We start from the raw sequence: 24,856 nt of genomic DNA, 5'->3' as shown, positions 1-24,856 counted from the left end.
AAGTGCACATTTATGCATAGCCTAATGCCTTTCTCTCGCTAGCCTTTTTTAGGATTCTTCGCCTACAATGCCCAACTTTTAAAGTTAGCATTCCGGAGGAGACTAGGCGCTTTGGAAATGTCTTGTTAAAGCTAAATGTCACTTCATGCAAAAATTAGAATGGAGATACCACCGACAGTGTGGTCACAGCATCTTTGGAGGGGAGGAGGAGGAAGGATGGCCGCAAGAACTGGGCAGGTGCGGGCAGGTCCCGCAAGTGGGAGAGACTGGGCAGCTGCACCCCCTCCTTCCCTGGCGAGGACGGGGCAGGGAACTCGGGTGCGGGCTCATGTCCTGCCCAGCTCTCTGCCCTCCATGCCCCTCCTCTGCCTTCCTCATTCACTCCGGGGGCTCGGGCCTCTGCTTTCAGCACACCTCTTAAGGGTTTACAGGCTGGATCTTTCTGGAACTTTCCTTGGGAACTTGTTTCCTGGTTGTTTTTGTCTACAAAAAGGCAGACACCGGTGGGAATGGAAATACATGTTGCCAAACTGGACCTCTGTCTCAGCGAGTGTGCAGGCCAGACCCGGAAACGGAACTCTGCTGGAGGCCCCAGGCCACCATCTTGCCACTTGGGGCGGGAGCTCTGCCTTAGGGGTCATGAAGCCTCCCCCTGTTGCCACCAAGGCCCACATGAAACCACAAAAGCACCGGGGTGGGGGTTTCTAACTGTGGGCTTTTTCTGACAAATGCCCAAGTGCCTGACGATGACACAGATCCTTAGGCTTCCGCTTCCAAATCTTTCCCATCAGGAGGACACACTGGCCACCAGAGAGTGTGGAGCCACGTCTAAGCAGCCGCTCTGGGAGCTGGGCTTTTCTGCACTGCGTAGAAATCGGTACACTCTTTCGGGAAGAGTCTTGTGATTGAAGACTGGGTTTGCAGATGGGAGAACACCCTTTCCTGTCCTGTCCTCGAGACGCTTCCAAAGGACACCACACAGCGGAGCTGAAGTCACTTCCCCGTGCCAGGGACAAGTAAAGACAGAGTTCCCCAAATGCCAGGGAGGAACCCCGGGGCCGTGTCCTCACATGGCCAGCCAGGGGCAGCCCAGGGCAAGGGGAACGGCTCTGACAGATCCTGACAGCTGAGCGGGACCGGGCGGAAAGCGAAGGCCGGCCAGAGCGGGGCCCTCTGGGGCCCGAGACCGCCCCCGCCTGCCAAGGAGACGGCTGCCAGTGGGTCAGGAACAGGTGAAGTCGAGAGAAAAATCCACGTGCCTCGAGCAGCACAGCTGTCTGTCCGTGTTGTGCTCACAAGAGAGGAGAGGGGAGGAGGCCTGCCCACCAGGCCCAGACACACTCACGAACGCCACGATTCTAGCACTTTCGGCTCTCCCCTCCCCGCCCCCCCGTTGCCTCGCGGTTCTGAAGGGAGTAACGCCAAGTGGGAGCACAGGTTAGTGAGGTAGAAGGGGTCAGAGGAGTGTGCGGACAGGGACATCTCGGGGAGGACACGGCCTGCCTGAAGGAACGCGGGCCGCGCAGGCCCGAACCTCGCCTTGCTCCAATCCCCCCACGCGGCTGGCTTGCTGGCTCCCCACAGAGGGGGCTTGCGATGGCTAAGGGCAGACTCTTGTTTTTAGGCCTGTCGAGAGGCGCCTGTCCTAGTGCATTTAAGGCAATGGCTGTTGTCCCCCAGCTCAAGATGGAGTAAGTCATGAACACCGCTTCACGCGGTGCGCATCCCCGAAGGGTGTGATCTACTCCCCGCACCCCGGGTCCTCTGTTCTCTTCAGTGAGGTTTGTTTTTCTGAGATGTGAGGAGGAGAAACATTGCATAGCACGTCCATCGAGTTCATTGATCACTGCTGCGAGAGAGGGCAGGAGTTCTGCGGGAACAAAGAAACCCAGTCCACCTGCTGGGAAGGTACCGCCTGTGGACTGAGTCGTGTGTGTGAGACAGAGACTGGGGCATGATCTCAGGGCCACGAGCCCACGCCACAGCCTTCCCTCCGATGAGAGGACAACCTGCCTTCTGCTTGGTTCCCTCACAGCCCCACGACTGACAGGGCTCGGGCCATGGAGGGAGACCAGGGGTTTCCTTCCTCCTAGAGCCGGCCGGCTGGGCCGGGGGCTGCGGGTCCACGGGGAGGGTCTCTCACAGCCACAGAGAGCACAGAGAGACCCTCAACCCTGTAGCTCTATGAGTCTGGACCACTAGCCAGCGGACCCGAACGTCCGCATCGGACAGGATGGTTTTTAAATGGGGAGAAAACAAAGATGCCGAAAGCCAGGACACGGGGCAGGGAGCCCACAATTGTCACCTTTTTGCCTCAGTCCCTCTCACAGACATTGTGGCTGTGGTTTAAGAGCAGTCATAGGAGTCAAGAGCCTGGTATTTCCTGGAGACTTCTGGAAGCCTGCGTCCCGGGACGGTCTGCTGCTCACGAGCTACCTCAGGTCCGGGTGCTGTTACACGCAGGTCGGCTCTGAGAATAATCGAGTTGAGCCAGCTGGCTGGGATAATCCTTTCTAAAGGGCGGCCTGACTGGCGGACAGAAATCACAGACATGCAGACTGATCCCGAAGTTCAAGGTTGGCGGTCACCTGGGAGCCAGGCGGTGGAAGCGGGCGGGCCCAGGTCTGGGACAGAACCCACACCCCTTCCACCTCAGATACCCCACAGGGGAGTGTGGGTGGGAGCCCAGGGTCGAGAGGCTGGATGTGAACACTGATTTTACACCGGGCCTCCACTTAGCCAGCTAAGTAATGGCAAAAACCTTAAGTCATGAACACTCCCTCCAATTAACAAAAAGGAGCCATTTAAAATGGTATAATGGAGCTTGTAATTAAGTGTTAGTGTTTTATACGGAACCGTTTTCCCCAGGGGAGAGGTACAAATCAGCTTTTTAAACTGATGGAGCAGAGAGGGGAGGGGGTCGGCTGCCTGTGGGAGCTACTGCTTGGAATGCCAGCCAGCTGAAGGTAAGCCCCCCGGAGAGGATGCTGTTCAAGGCACTTGAATATTGCTTATCAAGATGAAAGATCAACCCTTAGACTCGAACTGAGAGGTGTGACAAGGAGGGGGGATGCTCCCCTGACCCCCTGAAAGGTTTCTGTTATTTAGTGGCAGCTCTTAAAAGTATTACAGTGAAAGCTTGACACAAAAGATCATACGGTTGGGGTCACAACTGAAAAAAAAAAAATAAATAGAGGAAAAAAAAATACAAACACAGAACCGCAAGCAAACTTTAACCAACTGATTGTATCGAGCACCCAGATGGAAGTCTGGCAAAAAAAGGTAGAGTGGAAATCAACGATAACCTAGTTAAGGAAACAAAACGAAACGAAACAAAACACAAACCAACCAACAAAACCCAACAGAAAGGACTAAACCGCTTTGAAGAGCCCGAGTGGCTGTTTTACTGTTTCTATTTGGCCACTAGAATGGACACACTTATTTATACTTTCTCAATTTCCTCGGGTTGAACACCTTTGTAAATAACAGTCATGCCTTTAAAACTAAAACACTACCCTAGTATTTCGGTTAACTCCCTGGTTTTCATTCTAATGAAAAAATCAGATATTCAGAGATTGATCACACACGATGACAAAATTCCCTCGAGGTTTTCGTGGAGAGGACACCACAGTACTGTCAGGGGCTCTGCTACTCACTGTCCTAGGGGGTCACTAACGCAAACTTGCTCTTCTTAACGCACCTGCATCGAGCCAGATAGTAATCTGCTTCCCCTTAAGCTCCTCCATTTTGAATCCTCTTCTCACTGAACCAGGTATCAAGTTCAGAGATGAAACGACCATCCAAAGACAAACAGCCTGCCTCCCAGCCTCCTAGAGCCTTCTGAAAACTTCTTATTCATGAAAAGGCATTGTCTTTAGTGTAGTGACTCTTAAATTTGTGAAAACTTGAACTAAGTGCTGCGGCTGCAGGTTAAAAGACTGTAAATGAACTACATAATTCCTAAAACATCATGCAAGAAATGTGGTTTCACATCTTACAGTCAAAGTCCTACAAAGTTAATTAATACAAGCACACTCAGGTGTAATAGTGGGAGCATACCTTGAAAATTATAACTCCCTCCCACCCCCCCAAATCAAAAAAGGTAATATTAATTAAACTTAAGAAATAATGAATGCACCATTAAAATGCCATCCAAAGATGTTGACCTAAGACAAAGGTTCCAATGATACACAATACGGTCAAAAAGTTTTCAATCAGTAATATACAGTAGGACAACTACATCTTGTAAATTATACCCAATACTGCCGGCAGTCTATCCCTCTAAGAATATTTGCCCCTTTCATCCCTTCCTAACAATCAGATAATAAAATACAGCACCTATAAATAAGCAAAAAAAAATATATATATATACCGAAATCATCTATTGTTAGTTTAAAGATATGGCAATAAAGGAGTCTAAATTAGCAAACTTGTAGAAGCCATAACTGATAAAACAGCTTATTGAAAAAAGGTGGCAGTAATGCACTCTATGTGTGCACAGGTACTTAAGAAAATACACAGACGTATAAAATTGCACACACGCACACACGCACACTCTCATCCGCCTCTATTCTCACGCATATACACATAGACAACAGGAGGAATCCGAGACAAGTTAGACTTCTGATTTGTACTTAGACTGCCCTAGACTGTGCATAAAAGAACTGTTCCAAGAGGCAGAGTGAAGGGAGGGGCCGATGGAAGGTCTGGTCTGAAGTGAAGAGCGACGTTTTGGTGTGAGTGCGGGCCGTCTCTACAGGGGTGGGGGCAGAGCCCAGACTGCCACTTCTCTCTTCTGCAGGGAAGGAAGCTTCCCACGACGTCAACAGTCCTCAGTGCTTGTGGTGGGAAGAGCGGATGGGGTGGGGTGGGGGCGGGGGAGAGAGAGTGCGCGTGCGCGAGAGCCCTGCCCAGGCCCGGGAGCGGCGGCCCCTGGTGGGGCTCAGTCCATCAGGCGCCCGGGAGCCCGGGAGAGTGCTGTGCGGTGTGCTGCCTTCTGTGCCAAGGAAAGCCTGCTGCCCACGCCGGCCGGGCCCCTGCGGCCCCCGACTGCCTGCCGCCGCCTCGGCGGCCCACTCTTTCCTCCGTGCTTTCCACGCTCGCACGCGTGCCGACGCGCTAACACAGACGTAGACACCATAAATTAAACAGAATGAACGGGGACATGCTACAGTTCTAACTTGTCTCCTAAACCTCCGAGATATGAGGTCTGATCAGCGTGCTCTGCGGTTAGAGGTTAAAAAGCAGATTATAAAATACCTAGATTCGGATCTTTTCTTTTTGTCCTGATTTGGCCTAGAATGGAGTGTATTAAACAGACCCTGGCCGGCAAAAGCCCAGGGGTCAGTTAAAGCTATGGATCACTGTGCACTACATGTCAGGATTCTATGCACGTACGAGAAAACACTACCTCAGCTACCACAAAATCAGATCGTTTCCTGATGTGACTTCTCTTTCTGTTAAAAAATATGTGGAGTAAATGTGTTTTATTTTAATTCAAAGTCTCAAACGAGAAGATTCTTTACTTGAAAATATTTAGGAATCCAAACTAGTGTGTTTAGAGTCGGTTTGACTGTGCAATCTCTTAGTGGCAACTGAACAGCTACAAAAACTTTCTTTTTTAATTTTTCTGAAAAATCCCCCCTCCCCCCCCCTTTTTTTTCCTGGTTTAAGAAGATAATAGTGTATTATCGCTCTGAAGCCATTAGATGGCAGATAAAAAGCCCCCTTTTAATATGTGGGTTTGATTTTTTTTTTTTTTTTTAAAGCCCACACGAAAGAGGAGGGCGCAAGGCAAAGCTGTAAGAGTTATTCCAGAACCTGTGGAAATCACTTAGGGCAATAAAAAAAACACTTCAGGGTACAAAAAAGCTCGACTACACATTTCCGTTTTCTTCCTTGAAAACACGACATAGATTGGGCTTAATGCTCCTTTGTTTTCTATATGCACCTTGGCCTATGGCGATTTTGCCCTGTGGCCCGCAGGGCGGTAAGTGCGCAACACGGTCCAGGCCGCGGAGTCGGCGCCCGCCCCTCTGCCCGGCCCGGCCCGGCGCGGCCCGACCCGGCCCGGCCCAGCCCAGCCCGGCGCGGCTCGGCCAGGCTCGGCTCGGCTCGGCTCGGCCCAGTTCGGCCCAGCTCGGCCACACTCGGCCCGGCTCGGCCAGACTTGGCTCGGCCCGGCTCGGCCCAGCTCGGCGAGACGCGGCTCGGGGAGACGAGGCTCGGCTCGGCCCGGCTCGGCCCAGCTCGGCTCGGCTCGGCCCAGCTCGGCCAGACTCGGCTCGGCCCGGCCCAGCTCGGCCCAGCTCGGCCCCGCTCGGCCCCGCTCGGCCCCGCCCGGCCCGGCTCGGCGGGCGGCGCCCTCTCAGAACTCCCATTCGATGGGCTCCTCCCGGCTGGCGGCCTTCTCCAGGCGGTGGATTATGCTGTTCAAGTTCGCGGCTTTCTTCTTCCTCAAGGGGTTGTCTCGCGAGTCCCTGGCGCCCGCGGCCTCCGGGAGGCCGAAGAGGCTCTGCAGCGAGCTGGCCCTGCGGGCGGCCGCCGGCGCGCTGGTGCTTGGCAAAGCGGAACTCCTGTCGGCGCCGTCCCGGGCCCGGCAGGGGCCCTCCGCCGGCGGGGCGGCTGAGGTAGCGGCGTCCTCCCCGGCCGCGGGGGCGGCGGCGGCGGCAGCGATGGCGGGGTTTGGCACGGACCCCGGGCCGTCGGCGGGGCCCTCGGGCGGCGGTGGCGGTGGCGGCGGCGGCGGCGGGGGCGGCGGGGGCGCCCGGGGCCGGCCCTCGTCGTCGGCGTCGTCCGGGGCCGGGGCCCCCGAGGGCGGCGGCTGCGCCTTCTCCGCCGGCCTCGGCGCCTCCTCCCGCTCCTCCGGGGCCTCGGCCGGCCCTCCCTGAGACTTGGCGGCGGCCGCGGGGCCGCCCGGCTCCTCGGCGTCCACGGCGCCCGGGCCCTCGGCGGCTTCGACGCCGTCGCAGCTGTCGCCCTCCGAGCTGGGCGCCGCCCGGCTGCTTCGGGCCGACGGGGAGTCGCTGGCCCCGGCCTGGCCCTGGCTCCCCGCCTGAATCTCCTCAATGAACAGTTCTCTGCGGATCCGAGACCTGCGAGACACAAGCGGGAGGGCGCCGTGAGCGGGGCTGCAGGGGGTCACCCGCTGGTTCCCAGACCCTGCGCCTTTGCCGGGGGGTCCCTCGGCTGGCTGCCGGCCTCCTCGTCCCCGCGAGGACGGCGCGCCCGTGTGCCTCGTCCAAGGGCGCCCTCCCCACACGCCCGTCCCGCCCCGCCTCCCAGCAGGTTGCGGGTGGCGCGGTCGCACTCTGCACACCCCGGCCACCGGTCGCACTCTGCGCACCCCGGCCACGCCCGGGGCGGGGTACACGGTGGTGACCTCGGACGGGACTAACAGCTGGAAATGCAGGACGAACGCTAACGTGAGAGAGAACCAACGAATACACAGCGCCCAGGGCCAGAAGCTCGAGCCTGGTGCCCTGAGCCACAGGCCGGGGCCAGGGCCCTGGGCAGGGTCACTTTCGATCAGGCACGAAGGAGACCACATGCGCATGTTGCCATCAAGCAGGACCGCCCCTACCCGGGGCCCAGCGCTCCCTTCCTTGTTGGGTCTGAAGGAGCAGCTACAGATGGACCCTGGCCTTCCCCGTTTTGGGGCCCTGAGTGACATCGAGAAAGGACTCTTCTTAAGTCTGTTTCTGTGCCAGAGTTCCTCCTTCCATCTGCTCACAGCACTAGGCTCCATCCGAACTCTCTAGATGGTTATTCTGAAGAGCCGAAAAGCCTCTGATCAGTGTGCCAGCTGTTACTGGAAAAGCATCCTCAGGTCAGCGGGCAGAAGCCCACTGTCCTGCAGAGACTGGGCCTCCCGAAAGCCCTTGGTTAGGCATGCGATGAAAGTATTTTCTGCAGTACACAGACCCCAGTAGAGCTGACATGCTTGGAGAGCCCACTATACGCCAGGCCTTGTGTTGTGGATGTGGGGAGTGTTGAAGCCAGGGAGAGCGTTTTCAGTCCGGTGTGTCTAAACCCTCGGTGGTGGTGATGTGTTCACGATGGTATCTGCTCCCTGCACAGCCTGAGCCCTGACCCCTGTCCGGAGGATGGTTTCTGAGAGAGAGCTGCAGGGTGAGGTCCTAAACCTAACCCCCTCCGCCCCCACCCCCGGAAGTTCTCTGGCATAAGTGAAGACTTTCTTCCTTCTCTGGGGCTACCACGGGGGCCCGTGAAATGCAAGCCCTTGTTGATAGGCTCCTGGACACGGGGCTGTGAGGGCGAGTCTGTTCTGCTGCCTTTCAAGGCCCTCCGCAGCCAGGAATGCCTACTGGGGTGAACGCCTAATCCTGTCCCTCCCCGGCTGCGGAGGTGGGAGCTAGATGGGCAGGCCACAGGTCTGCTGGTACTAACTCTTGAGTCCCGGGGCTGGACTGGCCCAGAACAGAGCACAGGCTTTATAGAACCAGGCCAACCTGGGTTTGAAATCTGGCTTTGTAAGACTTACTAGCTATACAGCTTGGAAGAAAGGTCCTAAGCTGTTTTGAGCTTCAGATTTCTTATCGGAAAAATGTGGAGAATAGCACCTTCCTTGCAGAGATATTAAGACTACAATAATAACGTATAATATGGGACACAAAGTAGACCCAGAAAAAAAGGGGACTATTCAGACCCTCCACCTGCCTTTTGAGTGACAGATTCCCTGGTGTTAGGTGCTAAGGCTGAGCTAAAAGGCCTGGGGGCAGGGAAGGGACAGCTGCACCTGGGGTCTGGTCTCCTGGCTGCCACCCTCGGCTGTTCGAGAATCTGATTAGGCGCTCCTGGTTGACTGCCTGGCATGTACTACATGCTCAACCGACCGGAGACCTCATCCTTCTTAGTCTAGATTTGTCTCCATGTCCGTGAAAAATACCGTCTTCTGATCTAAGACCAGGTCCCGGGAGTGGATCTGGTTTTTAAACAAGTCACACAAGATTCGCAGGACACTGTGGTGTTTTAGGGCCCGGCAGAGTTTCTCCTGGTTTGACCTATTCTTCTAGGAGGAGACCAGGTGTCCTGTGGTAGGTAGTCTGTTCTGGCTTTCCTGGCCCTGTTCCTGGTTGAATGGTCACCCTAAGATACTTCTAATGCCCTCAGTGTGAAAGGATAAGAGGAAGTAAAATTGTATTTTTTTGATGTGACTAAAAATTGATCCCCCTTCCCTGTTATTCCCTGTGGGGTCCGGTAGGGCAGGGAAAAAAGAAGAAAATCAACTTCTGCCATCTAACTCCCGCAGAATGTGAAACTCTCTCCTCTCTGAGGAATTTGGTGCATGTGTGCCAGTCCTTACGTGAAGCTCTCGGGGGTCTACCAGGCTAAGTCGGTCTCTGTCAGAAGCGTTTAGTTGGAGAGCTAATGCCATGGAGGGGAACTCACTCTCTGCTCTGCACTTTGCCTCCTGGGCGACTGCGTGACTTCAGTTCTTTGGGTTTTATGCAAATTCTGAATGACCTAGTGCTCACTTCTCATCTGACCTATTTTGTGGCTTTTAAGATTGTTTTCAGGGGCGCCTGGGTGGCTCAGTCGGTCAGGTGTCTGCCTTCGGCTCAGGTTATGATCCCGGGGGGGCCTGGGATCAAGCCCCGTATCAGGGAAGCAGGGTAGCCTGCTTCTCCCTCTTCCCTGCTTGTGCTCTCTCTGAAATAAATAAAATCTTAAAAAAAAAAAAAAATTCTTTTCAGTTCTTTTTTCAAGACCCTGCACATCTCACTCCTCTTCCACGATATTTTTCCAGATCTCTGCAGCTGAAACAAATCTCTGCCCGGTTCTTCCATTTGTCTTAACCCGGCCTACTTTGTCGCGGTTCTTTCTTTCTTTCTTTTTTTTTTTTTTTAAAGATTTTATTTACTTATTTGACAGAGATAGAGATCACAAGTAGACAGAGAGGCTGGCAGAGAGAGACTGAGAAGCAGGCTCCCTGCTGAGCAGAGAGCCCGATGTGGGGCTCGATCCCAGGACCCTGAGATCATGACCCAAGCCCAAGGCAGAGGCTTTAACCCAGGGAGCCACCCAGGAGCCCCTGTTGTGGTTATTTCTGAAAGGAAACATTTACTGAACATCTACTCTAGATCTGGATCTGAGCTGTTTTGCTAAGATCCGAGTTCTCCTGCTCCTTCTCTCTCGCGTTGCATACGCTTGAATTTGCTCATGTTCAGTGCACACACGGGGCCTCGCCACACTGAGCGGCTGACCGGCTCTGATAGGGTGGGCAGTCGCATAGCTGTCAGCAAGATGAGTGACAGAAGCTGAGAATTCTGGAGAGCGCGTGCCCTGGCCGGGAGGCAGGGACCGCCATTCAGCTGAGGCCTGTAGGTTAGATCTGGGGAAGAAGGTGACCCCAGCGGGGCCGGGGAAAATGGTTTCTGGAGATGCTCTGTGTAACAGGCAGCAACTTGACTTGGTCCTCTCGAGTTAGCACACTTGCACTAAAATGGGCATAGTGTGCAGAAGGATCAAAAGTACATATTCAAATGCACCTCTGTGTCTGGAAAGTGAAAATGGGGTTGCACGACACCTGGCAAAGGTGGAGAGGCCTCTGGGGAACTCTGCCCAGGTTTCCCATTCATTCTCCTTCATTTCCCTTGTCTACTGTTCTTGAAGCTTCCTTCCCTGTAGAGGGAGCGCCACCGTCACCCCTGCTAGCCTTGCTCTGCCTCTGGTTTTAGCTCATCTGTGAATTTAGGATGAATACGCTGGTCATGCTCAGCTCGTGTGCCTGCTTTGTCCTCACAGGAGGCAGCCCACACACGGGGAGGCCTGCGGGCGACAAGTGCTGCCATGACGGATAAATCTGTCTGGTTCCAGGGGGTCAGGCAGCAGGGCTGTTAGGCTCTCACGCTAAGCTACAAATGCGCACTTGGCTTTCATCAACAGTCAAGGTATTATTTTGGCTTCCGTCTAATATTTTAAAAACCCAGTTGGCTCAGCACCTGGGGGTGGGAGTGAGGTTGCCGGGCCACTTGGGAAACCGCAGCAGAGCCTAACAGATAAGGCAGGGGCCCGCTGTCTAGGGTGTGCTGTTGGCCACTGCCTGTTTGAGGTGAGAGACCCTAACTAGGAGGGTGCTACCTGCACTGGCTACGTGTGTGTACTGGTCGCCTGGGTGGAACCAGGAGCACCTGCCCCAGTTTTGTTGAGCCCTGGAGAAAAGGGACATTTTGATGACAACCAGTAACTGACGGTCACCTCCAGGGCATTCGGCGCTCACTCCCACCACGGCACTGGGAAGTCGAGGTTTCTGGCAGAGAAGTCTGGATTACAGCTATGGTCAACAAGGCTGTGTGTCCGTGGACTTTCATGAGCTCATCCCAACATTTTACCCTTGTCTGCCTTGTTCTGTGGGAGAGTGCTAGGCATTTCTGCCTCGGTCCTTTACTTAACCCCTCGGAGTTTTAGGTTTTCCACCTATGAAGTGCAAGTAAAAATGTGTCCCTTAAAAGACTGAAGATCAAGTGGGACTGTGCTGATTAAAACATTTAGGGGGTGTCTGGGTGGCTCAGTGGGTTAAGCCGCTGCCTTCGGCTCAGGTAATGATCTCAGGGTCCTGGAATTGAGCCCTCCATTGGGCTCTCTGCTCAGTGGGGAGCCTGCTTCCTCTTCTCTCTCTGCCTGCCTCTCTGCCTACTTGTGATCTCTGTCAAATAAATAAATAAATCTTTAAAACACTTGGGCTCAGTGTCTGGAGATCTAGTAGATGCTCAATAAATCTTCATTAACTTAATTTATTTAATGACAAAACTACTCAGATTTATTTGGAAGATAATGCTGTACAAGACTCCCTGGGTTTCCACTAAGAAACCTCTGCTGCAGGGCGCCTGGGGGCTCAGTTGCTTAAGCAATTGCCTTCGGCTCAGGTCATGATCCTGGAGTCCTGGGATTGAGTTCCACATCGGGTTTCCTGCTCGGTGGGGAGGCTGCTTCTCCCTCTGACCTCACCCCTCTCATACTCTCTCTCTCTCATATAAATAAATAAAATCTTAAAAGAAAAAAAAGGAAGAAACTTTCGCTGTTGTGGAGCCACGGATGCCTACGTTCTTTCTGAGTGATAACTGTTTTTCTGGTCACAGCAGATGTGCGTGGTCTCTGACCACGTGATCCTACATCTTGGGAGTTAAAAACTCTAATGAAACTTTGAAAAGCCAACTAACCGACCAAATGCCAAGCTTTTAGTAACCCCCAGCCAGCCAGGGCCAAGTCCCCAGAGCGTCATCCCTATGCACCGTCCCCAGCCACTGTCTGCGGGACAGACAAGCCGCTTCCTGAGGGCGGACGGCGCGCTCTCCTGGAGCCCTGATTCCCTGGGCTCAGAGCGGCCTGAGCCGGACCGTACCTGTAATTGTGGAACCAGTTGATGACGGTGCTGGTTTTCAAGTTGAGCTGGGTGGCGAGTTCTTCGATGGTTTTTGGTGACGGGTATGGCTTTTGCTGATAAGCTCGTTTCAGAGCTTCTTTCTCCTCCGGAGCCAGCACCACTCGGGGTTTCTTCAGCTGGTGCTGGGGCTGGGGGCTGGCGCCCTGGCTGTAGTCAATGCCCGCGGAGGGGGGCTCGCAGGGCTGGCTGTCGCTGACTGAGCTGTGTCGCCGCTTCATGTACGCTGAGGGAGGAAGAGAAAGCGGACTGAGCTGCAGGCCCCACTGGGAGATCCGCTCAAGGACCCAGCCCCCCTCCAACAGTACCACGGTGCCCATCGGTTCACAATGACTTCTGTGTAGACCGTGCCAGCTGGCCGTTCTGCCCTGCCCTTCCAAAGAGCGTCTCAAAGCACTTGGACTAGAACTGTTCGGAATCCCAACACACACTCATCAGGGACCTGCTCTGCTGTACTGCGAGGTCGCCGGCCGTCCCTGCTTAACGGCTTAGTGGGGGACGCAGAGAAGTGTACAGGTGACCCCTGCAGAGCGTGCGCGGGGTCAAGGGAAGCTTCCCAGGAAAATCTTGAAGGCCAAGGACTGATTAACCAGAAAAAATAGGTGATGAGGCAGAAGATGGTAGGAGGCTATTCCAAAAAGTGGGTCAAGCATGTGCAAAGACCCAGGGGCACGAGATGGCACAGTTCCAAAGTGTGTGTGTGTGTGTGTGTGTGCGCGCGCGTGCACAGGGGGTGTGGAGGGGGATGGAGGAGCTGGAGAGACAGGCAGAGTCTGAGTAGATGGGACGCTTGGACTTGACCTTAAATGCAGTGGGAAGAAATGAAAAGGTTTTAGTTCGGGGAATGGTATGAGCAGCTATACATGTTTTGGAAAGGCTGCTCTGGCCGCAGTTTGGAGGACGGGGCGGATGGGAGGGCTGGCAGGAAGGCCCTCAGTTGGGAGGTAAGAATGATCAAGATTGGAACCGGGGAGGCGGTGGAGGAGTTGGAGAAAAGCAGAGGGCCCAGCGGTGGTAAGGGCCAGAGCTGGCAGGACCGGCGGACAGACTCCTGGTGGACCGAGGCGAGCGGAGGAGCCCCCCGGTCTCCGGCTGGGAGACGAAGGGGGCTGCCGGCGTCTCCGGGCTGGGCAGCACGGAAGAAGGGAGAAGACGGAGATTCGTCTGGAAACAGTGAAACTGGAGGGGGTCTCTGAGTCGCCCGCAGGGAGATGTCCGGTAGGCAACGGGACAGGCAGGGAGGCAGCTCAGAGGAACAGCCGGGCTAGGGAGAGGGATTCTCGGACCACCGGAACCGAAACCGTGGTTGCCATCTATGCCGTTGAGGAGAAAGACCGGGGCTGAGAATGGACACCCATGGGCAGAGGTCCGCCAGGAAGCAGCAGCCAGGAGGGAGACAGGAGGAGACAACGGTGGGAGAGAAGGGGTGAGTGAGGAGAGGTGACCGATAGCCTCAGTGCTGCAGAGAGCCTGATGAGGACCCAGAGCGCGGCTTATGCGGTTAGGACAGAACTGGGGGCTGCAGTGAACGGTGCAGTGTCGCTGTGGGAGCAGAAGCCGGGCGGCAGGAGGCGGAGTACTCCACGGGAGGTGAGAAGGTGAAGGCAGGGAGCCTGAGCTATGACGCTGAGATGCTCAAATGAGAAAGAACAGCGAGAGACAGGATGGCTTCTAGAAGGCAAGTCAGGGCTGAGGGCGGATTTAAAGATGAGAGCGAGCTGACGGTGTTTCCAAAGCTGAGGGGAGAGAGCTGGGGGTACAGGTCAGAGAGGGGATCCCTGCAGGTGCCGCGGAAGGCAGGGCGGGCGGGGGCGGCAGGTGCAGACAAGCTGACGGGGCGGGGGGGGGGGGGGGGGGATGGGGTGGGAGAGCCGGCGGCCCGCGTTCTCCCGAAGGAGGGAGGCAGGAGCAGAGGCGACCTGAAGTGATGGGGACAGAGTCTTGAGAAGGGTGGAAGAAAGGGGTGGCTGGGGAGGGGAGAAGAGCAGGGACCCTGCTGAGGCTGGGGCCCCCCCAAATCTAAGGCGGCACCAACCCATGTAGAGCTGGGGTGCCCCGGTCCCGGGAGCCAAGGAGGGCGGGTGGAGAGAGCAGCAGGGCGCACTAATCCGAGGCTGGGATTGGCTGGGGGATGGGGAAGGGAAGGTGGAGAGAGAGGAGTCCATCTCGGACGGCCGGAGCGTCCTGGAATGATGGATCCTGGAGTCTGGGATGCTGGCGGAAGGAGCTAAGGGTACCAAAGGCCAAATGATGGGGCGAAGCCTGGGGGCGGAGATCGGGGGCCTGGAGGCCGAGCGAGCCAGGGAGACACGGAAGACAGCAGAAAGTGGTCAGCGACTGGGGTGTCTGGGAAGTAGAGCAGCTGTGGGTGACGGCAAGACTCGGGGAGAAAAGCCCAGGGTTGAAGAGGTCAGAGAACTTGAGGCCCGAGACGGGGTGGGGTGGGTTTTAAAATCCCCTTGGATGGGGCAGGACACGGGTATGCGGAAACGCCGCAGTCTGGGGGCCACGGTCTTGAGAAAAAGTCTAGAGTGACAGAGAGTAGGGGCACTGGAAGCCCCGTGGCTGGAAGGGGCCGAGGCGGCGGGGGTCTGCCCTGGAGTGCAGGGGAGGGGGCTGGGCGCTTCAGGAAACGCGCACCTGCCCTGGAAGGGGCAGCAGGTGACAGCCCTGCAGGCCACCAGCTGGGAGGGAGCAGAGTAGTCCTCATGCCCCTGACATGGTCTTTTACCGGGAGAGGACCGGAGGGGGCTGCGGGCAGCTGCCAAGGAAAGGGGACGCGACTCCAGGTCCAAGCTGTTCTGTCTGTGCTGTCGGGCTTCCCCTGCCCCCTCTGTCCTGACGCACTGCCCCTTCCCAACTACGCTTCAAGTTCAAAGCCATGCAGACTTCTCCAACAAAGGAGTCCTCCACAGTGAGCTTTCTAGTGGGTTAGCTTGAACATGGTCGGAAAATTCCTTACAACTTCCTAAGACGGATGCAAAGTGGGACGTAATATTATTTCCTTCAAGCAGCGGCAGGGAGGAGGGGGAGGAGGAGCGGCCGCAGCAGCAGCAGCAGCAGCCAACACCTGCCAAGCGACCCTCCCAGTTATGCCCTGGGAGAGGGACCTTGACCGTCATGGTGTACAGAGGAGGAAACCGAAGCCTGGGAGTGAGATGACCTGCCTCGGGTCACACAGCTGGTACGTGACAGGCAGCCCTGACGTCTGGGTCACAGATGAATGTCACAGGAGACGACTGTGGATGGTCGGGGTTCATCTGCAGCCGCCGGGGAGAGGAGCCCACGAGCTAGCCCAGGCGGTGCGCGCGTGCGGGCGTCCAGGGGCCACGTGAACAGGCTGGTTCAAGGGCCATCTCGGCAAGGGACAGGAAGCAGAAGGTGGACCGCGGTGGAGACGAGATGTTCAGGGGAAGGAAGAAGGATGGAGAACAAGACGCGGGAGCTAACAGGAGAAGCAGCAAAGCTTTCGTTCGGGAAGAGCGGGAAGCAGAGAGCACGCGGGGTCACTCGGAGCGTAAGTTCTCATCCAGTCTAGACCGGGAGCCACGACGGGCTTTCGTCTGTTTTAAAGGGACCCAAGTTATTCTAAAAACTCATTTGCTGAGCGGTTCCGTGTGCTGGTGGTTATGCTCGGCGTGTTCTTTCTGCTGCTCATGACCTAGAGAAGTCCGCATGACCGGCCTCGTTCTACAGAGGCAGAAACTCCGACCAGAGAGTGATGAACTAACTTGCTGTTTCAGGATTGTATCTAAGAACACAGTTGAGGAGGCAAATCTTGCCCCAAAGGGAATGCATATGAAACAGTCAGTGGGGGGCGCCTGGGTGGCTCAGTGGGTTAAAGCCTCTGCCTTCGACTCAGGTCATGATCCCAGGGTCTTGGGATCGAGCCCCGCATTGGGCTCTCCAGGGAGCCTGCTTCCTCCCTCTCTGCCTACTTGTGATCTCTGTCTGTCAAACAAATAAATAAAATCTTTAAAAAAACAAAAAACATAAAAAACCAGTCAGTGGCCAGAACGAACCCGGGCTGGTGTGCCCAGTGGGTCGCCCCCATCGGGTGGATGACCAGTAAGAGGCGGAAATCACAGCAGTGCTACGCTCTGGTTCACCCACTGGGGTGTCTGGGGAAGGTTCCTCTAGTTAGCATCCCTGCTAGAGGGAGGGAGAAGACGGTGGGTCCACAGCTGCTTTTAGGGACCTTTGGATGTGAGGAGGGGCTGGGCCTGGCCGAACAGTAACTCTTCTGTAACACAAGATGGCGCCTGGAGCCCATGCTGAAGGTGCAGGACTAGGAAGCCCCCCGAGATCTACTTGTGGGGACAAGGGTTCTTCCCTAGTGGCCTAACATACCAGGGGGTGAAACATACCAGGGGGTGATGGAATCAGGGCTCTCTCCTGATGCCTACAGTCACAGGGGTGGGGGGCTGTTCAGGGGGTGGCCTCGGAGGGCTGGCCACAGGAGGGGGCTCCCGAGCACCGGGTGCAGCTGCCACACCGAGCTCAAGGTGGCAGGCGTTGCTTTTTGACAGTGTGCGGGAAGCCTGAACGTTGCTTAGGTGGGCACTGAGAATCATTGAAATTCGGTAATGGATGTACTGGGTTCATGATACCGTTCTGCCTTTTTGATTCAAATTTCTCAAGGTAGAAAGTTAAAGAACTTTTAGGGGTGATGTGGCACCAGGCGCCTGTGGCCACCCAAAGGGCTGTGGCCTGTGTCAGGGCCTCAGTCTACATACTGGAGGGCGGGCCCGAGTCTACCGGTCCCAGGGTGGCGGGCTCTGGGCACAAGGAAGCGTGACACCCATCTGAGAGCAGCGGCGTGACTCTGGAGTCCTGCTCCTGCCTGTTAGCATCAGGCAAGTCTCAGGACGCCAGAGCCGCAGCTTTCCCGGAGAACGTGCCTACACTGGGCCGAGCAGGGCGGACTGCGTGAGGCCTTAGCACAGCCTCTGGCAAACAGGAGGCCCAACCCCACCCCACGGAGCTCTTGGAGGAGACATCAGCGACGCTCCCTTCCTCCTGGAGCTCTGGCCCTTGCCTTGGCTGGGTGACAACAGGGCCACCAGGCCGGCCGTGAACAGCAGACTCTCTGGGTGAACTCAGATGGTGTAAGCCTGGGCTCAGTGCCCAGCCCCTGGCTCAGTTACGAGAGCCCCAGCCACGTGGGGGTGGCGCCTCATCTCCACAGCTAAGGGATTCCGATGTGGCCACTCCATGAGCTAACAGCGCTGTACCCTCTGAGGGCAGGACGCATGAACGAGCAGCAGCGGGTGGCAGAGCAAACCGGGAGATGGAGCAGGCATTACTTGGCACCACGGAGGTGCTCCCGCTGGGGGATTTCTGCTTTGGGGCCTCCAGGGCAAGAAGGCTGATGAGAACATTTGAGAGGGCTGCAGGTGTACACGGAGAGAAGAGCCGCACTTGGCCTTCAAGGGGGCTGAATCCCACATGGCCTCACAGCCCATAAAGTAACAGCCACAGAGACCTGTTCTGGCGAGAATTCGCTCTTCTGTGCTCTAGGCTTGGTGACCTTAATGGAGGTACGCAGCTTCTCCGAACCCGAGTTTTCCCTGTCTACCAACACGTTTATGAATGATCTCACCAACAAGAGACGGTACGGAAGGCCCTGGCTCGTGGTTCGCCTGCACGGGACATACGACCCCACGCACCCTCCAAAGCAAAGACAAGAAACAAACGGGCCACCACTGAGCGCTGTGCCGCTCACCTTTTGGTGGCTTTAAAGAAGAAACAGGGTACAGTGATTGCCAGGGTGACCATGAGGAATCGTGCGGTGCCCCCTCCCTGACGCTAAAATGTATTTGGGTTCAGTCTGCTGGGGAGAAAGTCACAGATCTTTCCAGTCTTTGTAGGTACTCGTCAATTGATGATCGTTGAAAACCCCTTTCTGCCCTGCCTGACCACAGATCAGTGGCCCTCCCCAGCTCCGCGCACAGGCCTCACAAGGAACGGCGCATTCGCAGGTAAGAAGGCACCTGGCCAGAGCGGGCGGCGGGGCTCACCTTTCTTTTCCATGCGCTTCATGTCCATCAGCTTCTCCACGTTGTTGGGGTCATTCAACCACAGCTGCATCCGGACAAAGGGCTCCCGTCCCTTCAGACTGAGCTTGTGCCAGGGCTTTGGGCGAGCGAGCAGGTCAGAGACGGAGCCTTGGGTGAGCCCTAAGATGGTCTCCCCAAATAAGCGCTGACCTGGGAACAGAACCGAGAGAGATGTCATGACGGAGATCCTAGCATCTGGAAGGACAGGTATGAGCCGAGGTTAAAGTCAGACATGGGGCCTGAAGCCCCAGAGTCTGGTCAGCTGGGTCCTGCCTCGGAGCAAGCACTTTCTAGAAAGCCTTTCTTCAAGGGCGCCAGGATGGCTCGTAGGTTAAGGGGGCGACTCTTGGTTTCGGCTTAGGTCGTGATCGGGAGGTCGTGGGATCGAGCCCCGCGTTGGGCTCTGCGCTCGGCGCGGAGTCTGCTTCAGACTCTCTCTCCTGCTTGCGCTTGCTCTCTCTCTAATAAATAAAATCTCTCTCTCTTTTTTATTAAGAAGCATCTCTTCAACCACACTTGTGACAAGCTCCATAGGTAACAAAGTCAGTGTTCCTCGAGCATTCTGCGGGACACGATGATGTTTCTCTCAAAAAAGCCTCCAGGCTTTGGATGTACTGAGGCCTGGATAACACACCTGCAGCGCTTGTCAGAGGTGGTTAATCCCTCGCCGGAGCCCGGGAGGTTAAGTGGCGCATGGGGAGCCCGCTCTTACACAACCTCAAACCACAGGGCTGTCTGGCTCCTCTCGCGATTAGCGAGGTTATCCGGTCTTGCTGAGAAAACAGGCCACTTGACCCAAGGTCACAGCAGGAAAGAGAAGGAGAAAGAGCCCCTCAGCTCTGTTTTTCTGAAAAGCAGGCCATTTCCAATGCGAAAGTCCATTCCCGCAGTCTAAGCTGCCTCTGCTGCCTCGAGCTCAAAGGGGATCAAAACCCCTTCCTAGATGCCTTTTCTCTGAGGCCGTGGTGGGCAGCCTGCTCCCCGGGCTGATCAGAGGGAATTCTGCTCTGGAGAGCTGAGCAGCCCCAGGTCTGGCATGTTTGTCAGAGGCTTGAAAAGAAAATTTCTCTTCTCTGAGAGCCATTCAGCTGCAGGTTAAGAGGGGCCGGCACTTTTGAAGGCGCGAATGAGAATCAGGGACGGCCTGAGCGACCGGACAGGAGAAGACAAATAATAGGACTCATCAGGCGGAAATGGAAACTGGGATCAGACAGGCCAGCGTTGGGGCCACAGAGTGTAGGGAACGTGACCCCCGGGCTCAGAGCAGCTCTGCCCCTCCGCGGAAGGGTGACTGTGGGTGACAGGTCCATGCCCTCCGTCTGCGAGACAGAAAACACCGCCGCGTGTGCTCACAGGGCAAGTGTGAGAAATGGCAGAGCACCCCCTTGTAAAAAAGCCGGGCTTCAAGCTGCAATTTACTGCACGGAAAGCTCTGGATTTGAGAATGGTTTTTTTTGGCATCATTTTAATTTATAGATACGTTTACCGGTTTCATAAACCTGTGGTTCCCTACATTTTAAATTCTTAGTTTACACTATAAACATCCTAAGTCCTTACCAGGTTTCTGTTGTGGTTGTTTTATATAAAATTTTCTCATTCTCATCTGGCAAATGAATCCTGTCTCCTCCCAAGGAGGCTGCTGTGTTTAGCAAAGTGATAGATGTAATAAACAGCTCGTTATCTGCGTGACCCACCTTGTTGGGCGGTGGGGGATCAAAACGAATATTCTTGGACATTTTTATTACTTCCAGAGGTTTCAGAGCAGCAGCTCTCAGTCGTTTTTGGGTCATGGACCTACTTGAGAGCCCGAAGAAAGCTACCGGCCCTTTCCCGATGAAATGTGCTGCTGATTTCAAGTGACTGGCCCGGAAACCCCTCAAGATCTCACCTGGAGAGGCAAGAGGACACCTGGGCCTCCAGCCGCAGGATTCAGCTCTAACTTGGCTCCCTCTGCGCCCTTTACTCCACTGAGAGACCCCAGCAGGGGAGGCGGCTGAGACCAGCTACAGTGACTGTGAGACTGCTTCTCAGCTCCACACTGGTGCTGCGAAGGAGCTCTTGCGGAAGTGACTGCTCCGAGAGGAGGGCGTCCCCTCTCTCCGGTGTGGGCAGGTTCACCCCGGATTTGCGCTTCCCAGCCCTTGAAGATGGGAGCTCCACGGGCCAGTGGGGCTGTGATCTTGCAACTTCTCAGTGGCTCATTTATTTATTTTTAAAAAAGATTTTATTTATTGATTTGAGAGAGAGAGAGAGAAAGAGCGCACAGAGGCCAAGTGAGAGGAGGAAGCAGACTCTCCGCTGAGCAGGGAGCCCGATGCGGGGCTCGATCCTGGGACCCTGAGACCGTGACCTGAGCCCAAGGCAGACCCTCAGCCGTCTGGGCCACCCAGGCGCCCCTTCTACATACGTGGTTTAGAAGTTTTCTTCAGCTGCTTGCCAGTGATCACAAAAACGACACTTCCTGTGGGGCAGTGGGCGGCAATATTCTATCGGGCCCGCTTGTTTGGACACGTGACAAGGCTGTAAGCGAGGCCATGTCCTGTGTCCAGGAGACCCTGTGTGTTTCAATCATTGATGAACATGGGGGACATCGTGGCCATTTTTATTTCTTTGAAATTTTAATTTTTTTGAATTAACTTAATTACAAGCATTCTCAGCGGATGTTACTTTTTCTCTTGTTTTGTTTTGCACATGCGGTGGGGTGGCACGCCGGCCACTGAGCCCCCGGGCTGTGCAGTCACCGCACAAGCTTCCCTGTGACTTCCTTCTTTTCCTATCCCCTGGGAAACGCAGACACGCAAGGCCCCTCTGCAAAATGCAGCTGCTCTTTGGGGTTGTCTTGACGTGCACCGCACAGAACAGTGCCTCTTAAGTGACACCGACACTTGGGAAGTAAGGACAGAAGCGTTTGGGGCACTTGGAGCGCCTGGGTGGCTTAAGTCAGTGAAGCGTTTGACTCCTGATCCTAGCTCGGGTCTCGATCTCAGGGTCGTGAGTTCAAGGCCCGCATTAAGTGACTGGGGAGTGGCTGTTTCCGTGCCCCGGGTGCCTGAGCCACGAGAATCCCATGTGGTTAATACTGCACCAGGGGAGCACAAGGGTTTATAATGACCAAACGCTCTGCTATTGCCACAGTCACAGCTAGTGTCTGTGTGCCACAGAGCCCCTCGGCTGGGGCAGGCACGCGGCTGATGGCCTGGGTCTGGGGTGCGGCCAACTCAGTTCCACACGGGCTCCCTACTGCCTCCCAGTGGAGGGTGTGGGGAAGGGAGGCCGCTGCACCAGGTAGGAGGTGGGGACGGTAAGGGACTATCAGACGCCGGGCGGGGTGCCACTCACAAGCCCAAGCCACGGCCCCACGGTCCCAGATTTGCAGGGGAGGCTCCGAGAGTAGCTGTTCCTAGAGGCAGCTATCAACGTTTAAGCCCGCTGGCAGGCTCAGCCTGGGTGCCCTCCACCCATCCTTCCAGAAACCCACAGGAAGGGACCCGCCGCCCCCGACCTGGCAGCTGGGGAGGGAACCTACCGAGATTGTTGTCCGTCAGCACCTCCTTGACCCTCTTGGTGATGCCGTAGGTGTCCAGCTCTGGAGACATGGCCACCAGCTCTTGGATGCTGAGGGCCGAGTGTCCGGAAAGAGGCAGCGGGGTGGCGGGCTGGGAGTCGGAGGCAGGTGGGTCGCTGGGCTCTGGTGGTTTGCCATCCTTACTAGCTTCGATGGGGGGACAGGGCTGTTGGACCAGCTCCGTCAGACTCTTCACGGACTCGCTGGAGCTCATCGGTGACTCGGGGGCGGGGCTGCAGCTGGCGGAGGTCTTTGGAGTGCTTTCTGTAATTAAAGCACACGACAGTCCGGGTCTGAGAAGAGGTGGCTTTCACGGCACACGTCTGCTTTCCTGACCTAGGAGGTACTGGTCCAGCGCCTGCGCGGGCGGATGGCATGGCAAGGTGTGGTGCTACGGCGGGGGGAAACCTCTCAGGTTCCGACAGAACAGAACGGACCGGCCACAGGAGCCCAGTCAGGGGGTTAAACAAAAGGTTTCCGTGGGCTCGGTGCAAGGGCGCTCTGCTGAGAACCTGCTGGCCTACGAACCGTGGGCTCTGGCAGTCACGATTTCTTCCCACAGGACCCCATCACTCCCGAATTCTGAAGAACCTTGGTGCAATCATAATCTGCCGGTTTATTTTGTTCGTAATTTCCAGAACAAAATGAATGGGTGGGGCGTGGCCACCATGGTGAGGAAGACCCTCCAAGAGGAGATGTAAGGCCTCGGTGGCTGGCCCCGGGGGGTACCCAGGACCGAGTCCCGGGACTCCATGTGGGTTTCTGCTGTGACCCCGGGGGGAGGGCCCCCCAGCACCCAGCCTGGAGGGAACTGATCGAAGAGGAGCGCCCACTCTGTTCCCTGTCAAGCCCCAAGATGCGCTTTTGAAGGCCGAGCTCTGTTTACCCATGCCACCCACGCTGCCCCCACCACCGGGACAGATGGGACCAGAGTGGCTCCATGCTCTCCCTTCTTAAGAAGGGTCTCTGCCCCATCACAGGTGACAAGCGGGAACTGCCACCTGAGCTCTGCTGGGGAGCTTCTGGTTGGTCAGCATCACCCGTGAAACCCAGCACCCACTTTAGTTTTGGGATGTCTGGAATAAAGAAAGGCTTTGGCCATTTCCTAATAAATTACGAGAGAGAGAAAGGCTGTGTCCGGGAGGAAAGCCCAGAATCATTTAGCACCACGGCCCTACCCAGGAGGTAAAATCTGCCAGTGGCTCCAGGTTTAGGATGGTCCCCCTGCCCCCCATCAAGTAGGGTACACCGCACAGCGTCACGTGTGAGGGGCCAGGCCAGGTGTCGTCACATGGGTTCTCTGGCCCCAGAGAGATGATACGTCTCAGAAAGCAGCCCGCTCGTGGAACACTGGCACACACGGGCATCCCCCCCCAAACACTCGCTACACGACGAGACAAAAATGTTAACGCTGAGTAATGACTGAGTTTCAAATAGCCACAGACATGCGGTGTCCTTTCCTGGACATATCACATCCAGGATAAAAGCCTACCCTAAATTCAAGAGCGTGGGAGATGTCTTCCGAATACAAGGGCTCTTTCGTATACACACCCAGGAGAGAAAATCCCAAATAAAACACCGCAATTCAACCGATAAACCCGTTTATTGTCCTAAGCAGGAACAGAGTTCCACTGTCTCATAAACCTGTGTCCTCAGCCTCGAAAATGTGGCTTAAAGAAAAAAAACCAAAACCAAAACCAAAACCAGAACTTGGTGGTTTGCGAAAGATGTAAAAGAGATAGGCGTAAACAGCAGAAATGATCCGTACAAATCTTTAAGGCAATACGAATCCTACAAATCGGATTTCTCCTCTCCGCTCACCTCCAGGTCATCGCACAACTGGATATAAAACCCAGCAAATGTTATTTTTGTATCTGAAGCAGCAAAGAAATTGTACTGTAAATTTGCCCTGATTCACCCATGCGAGGGAGCGATTTGGCAGATCATCCATCTTGCTCACTGCGGACTGTCAAGGATGGCACGAATCCCCACATGATAAACAGATTCCTTCTCAGGTTTGTGTCCTGTAACCCACAGCAAGGTCAAAAGCATGGCTGCCTGGCAGCTAACAGACTGCACCGGGCCCCTGCCCTGGTGCTTTCCCTGTTTCGTGCCGCGCTGGCCGAGACTGAGCTCCCGGCTCCCCGGCCGGTGGGATGTTTCTTCCTCCCAGGCGTTCCCAGCAAGGGCTCGCGTGGGTTTTTGCCACTGAGAACCACCGAGAAGCCCTGAGAGAACCACCACATCGAGGTACTGGTTGCACGTTCCTGGCGCCTCTCGGAGCTCCCAACCATGACTGCAGGCACAGCCAAAGCCCTTAAGATCGAAAACTCCACCGGGGGCTTGAAATGTACCGGGCATGTGCTGCCGGGCTGGTGCGCCCCAGACTCCGCTCTGAGTCCAGGTCTAAACCGTAACAGACTCGAAGCAGAGCGCTCGTGCTGGGGGACATTATTCAGAGACAGACACACATGGACACAGATGCCACCGTGTGCTCAGCTCACAGAAAGCAGGATCGGGCCCCGTGTTTGGACGGGCACGGACAGATGCAATAGCACACGGCAACGTCGGGAGACCCTGCGAGTCCTTATGCTGAGAACATCTCGGTGGAAAGAGTCGTTCATTCATTCCTTTCCTTCCTTCCTCCCTCTCTCTTTCCCTCTTCTTTCTTTCAAGATTTTTTTATTTATTTATGAAAGACAGACAGAGGGAGGCAGATCAGCAGGCTTCTTGCTGGGAGCGGGGAGCCTGACGCAGGGCTCGATCCCAGAACCCTGGCATCATGACCTGAGCCGAAGGCAGATGCTTCACTGACTGAGCCACCCAGGC

General features: G+C 55.7%; 1 protein-coding gene across 11 annotated transcripts in view; it reads right to left on the bottom strand.

Moving 5' to 3' along the window:
- CUX1 (cut like homeobox 1) overlaps positions 1–24,856 on the bottom strand; it is a 352,520-nt gene that overhangs the window by 19,039 nt on the left and 308,625 nt on the right. For 8 of the 11 annotated variants that reach the window (XM_032328405.1, XM_032328410.1, XM_032328406.1 and 5 more), the window contains 4 exons: positions 21,989–22,291; positions 18,424–18,612; positions 12,365–12,629; positions 5,372–7,094 (listed from right to left, as the gene is read on the bottom strand). The exons of the other annotated variants lie outside the window; for them this stretch is intronic. In XM_032328405.1, coding sequence (XP_032184296.1) covers positions 6,368–7,094; positions 12,365–12,629; positions 18,424–18,612; positions 21,989–22,291 — 1,484 coding nt within the window. In that variant the 3' untranslated portion in view covers positions 5,372–6,367. Of the gene's footprint in view, positions 1–5,371; positions 7,095–12,364; positions 12,630–18,423; positions 18,613–21,988; positions 22,292–24,856 lie in introns of those variants that run through there. 11 annotated transcript variants of the gene reach the window in all.

Source organism: Mustela erminea, chromosome 20, assembly GCF_009829155.1.
Source record: "Mustela erminea isolate mMusErm1 chromosome 20, mMusErm1.Pri, whole genome shotgun sequence".
Lineage (NCBI taxonomy): Eukaryota > Metazoa > Chordata > Mammalia > Carnivora > Mustelidae > Mustela > Mustela erminea.
This window is presented reverse-complemented; position numbering and strand designations above follow the sequence as displayed.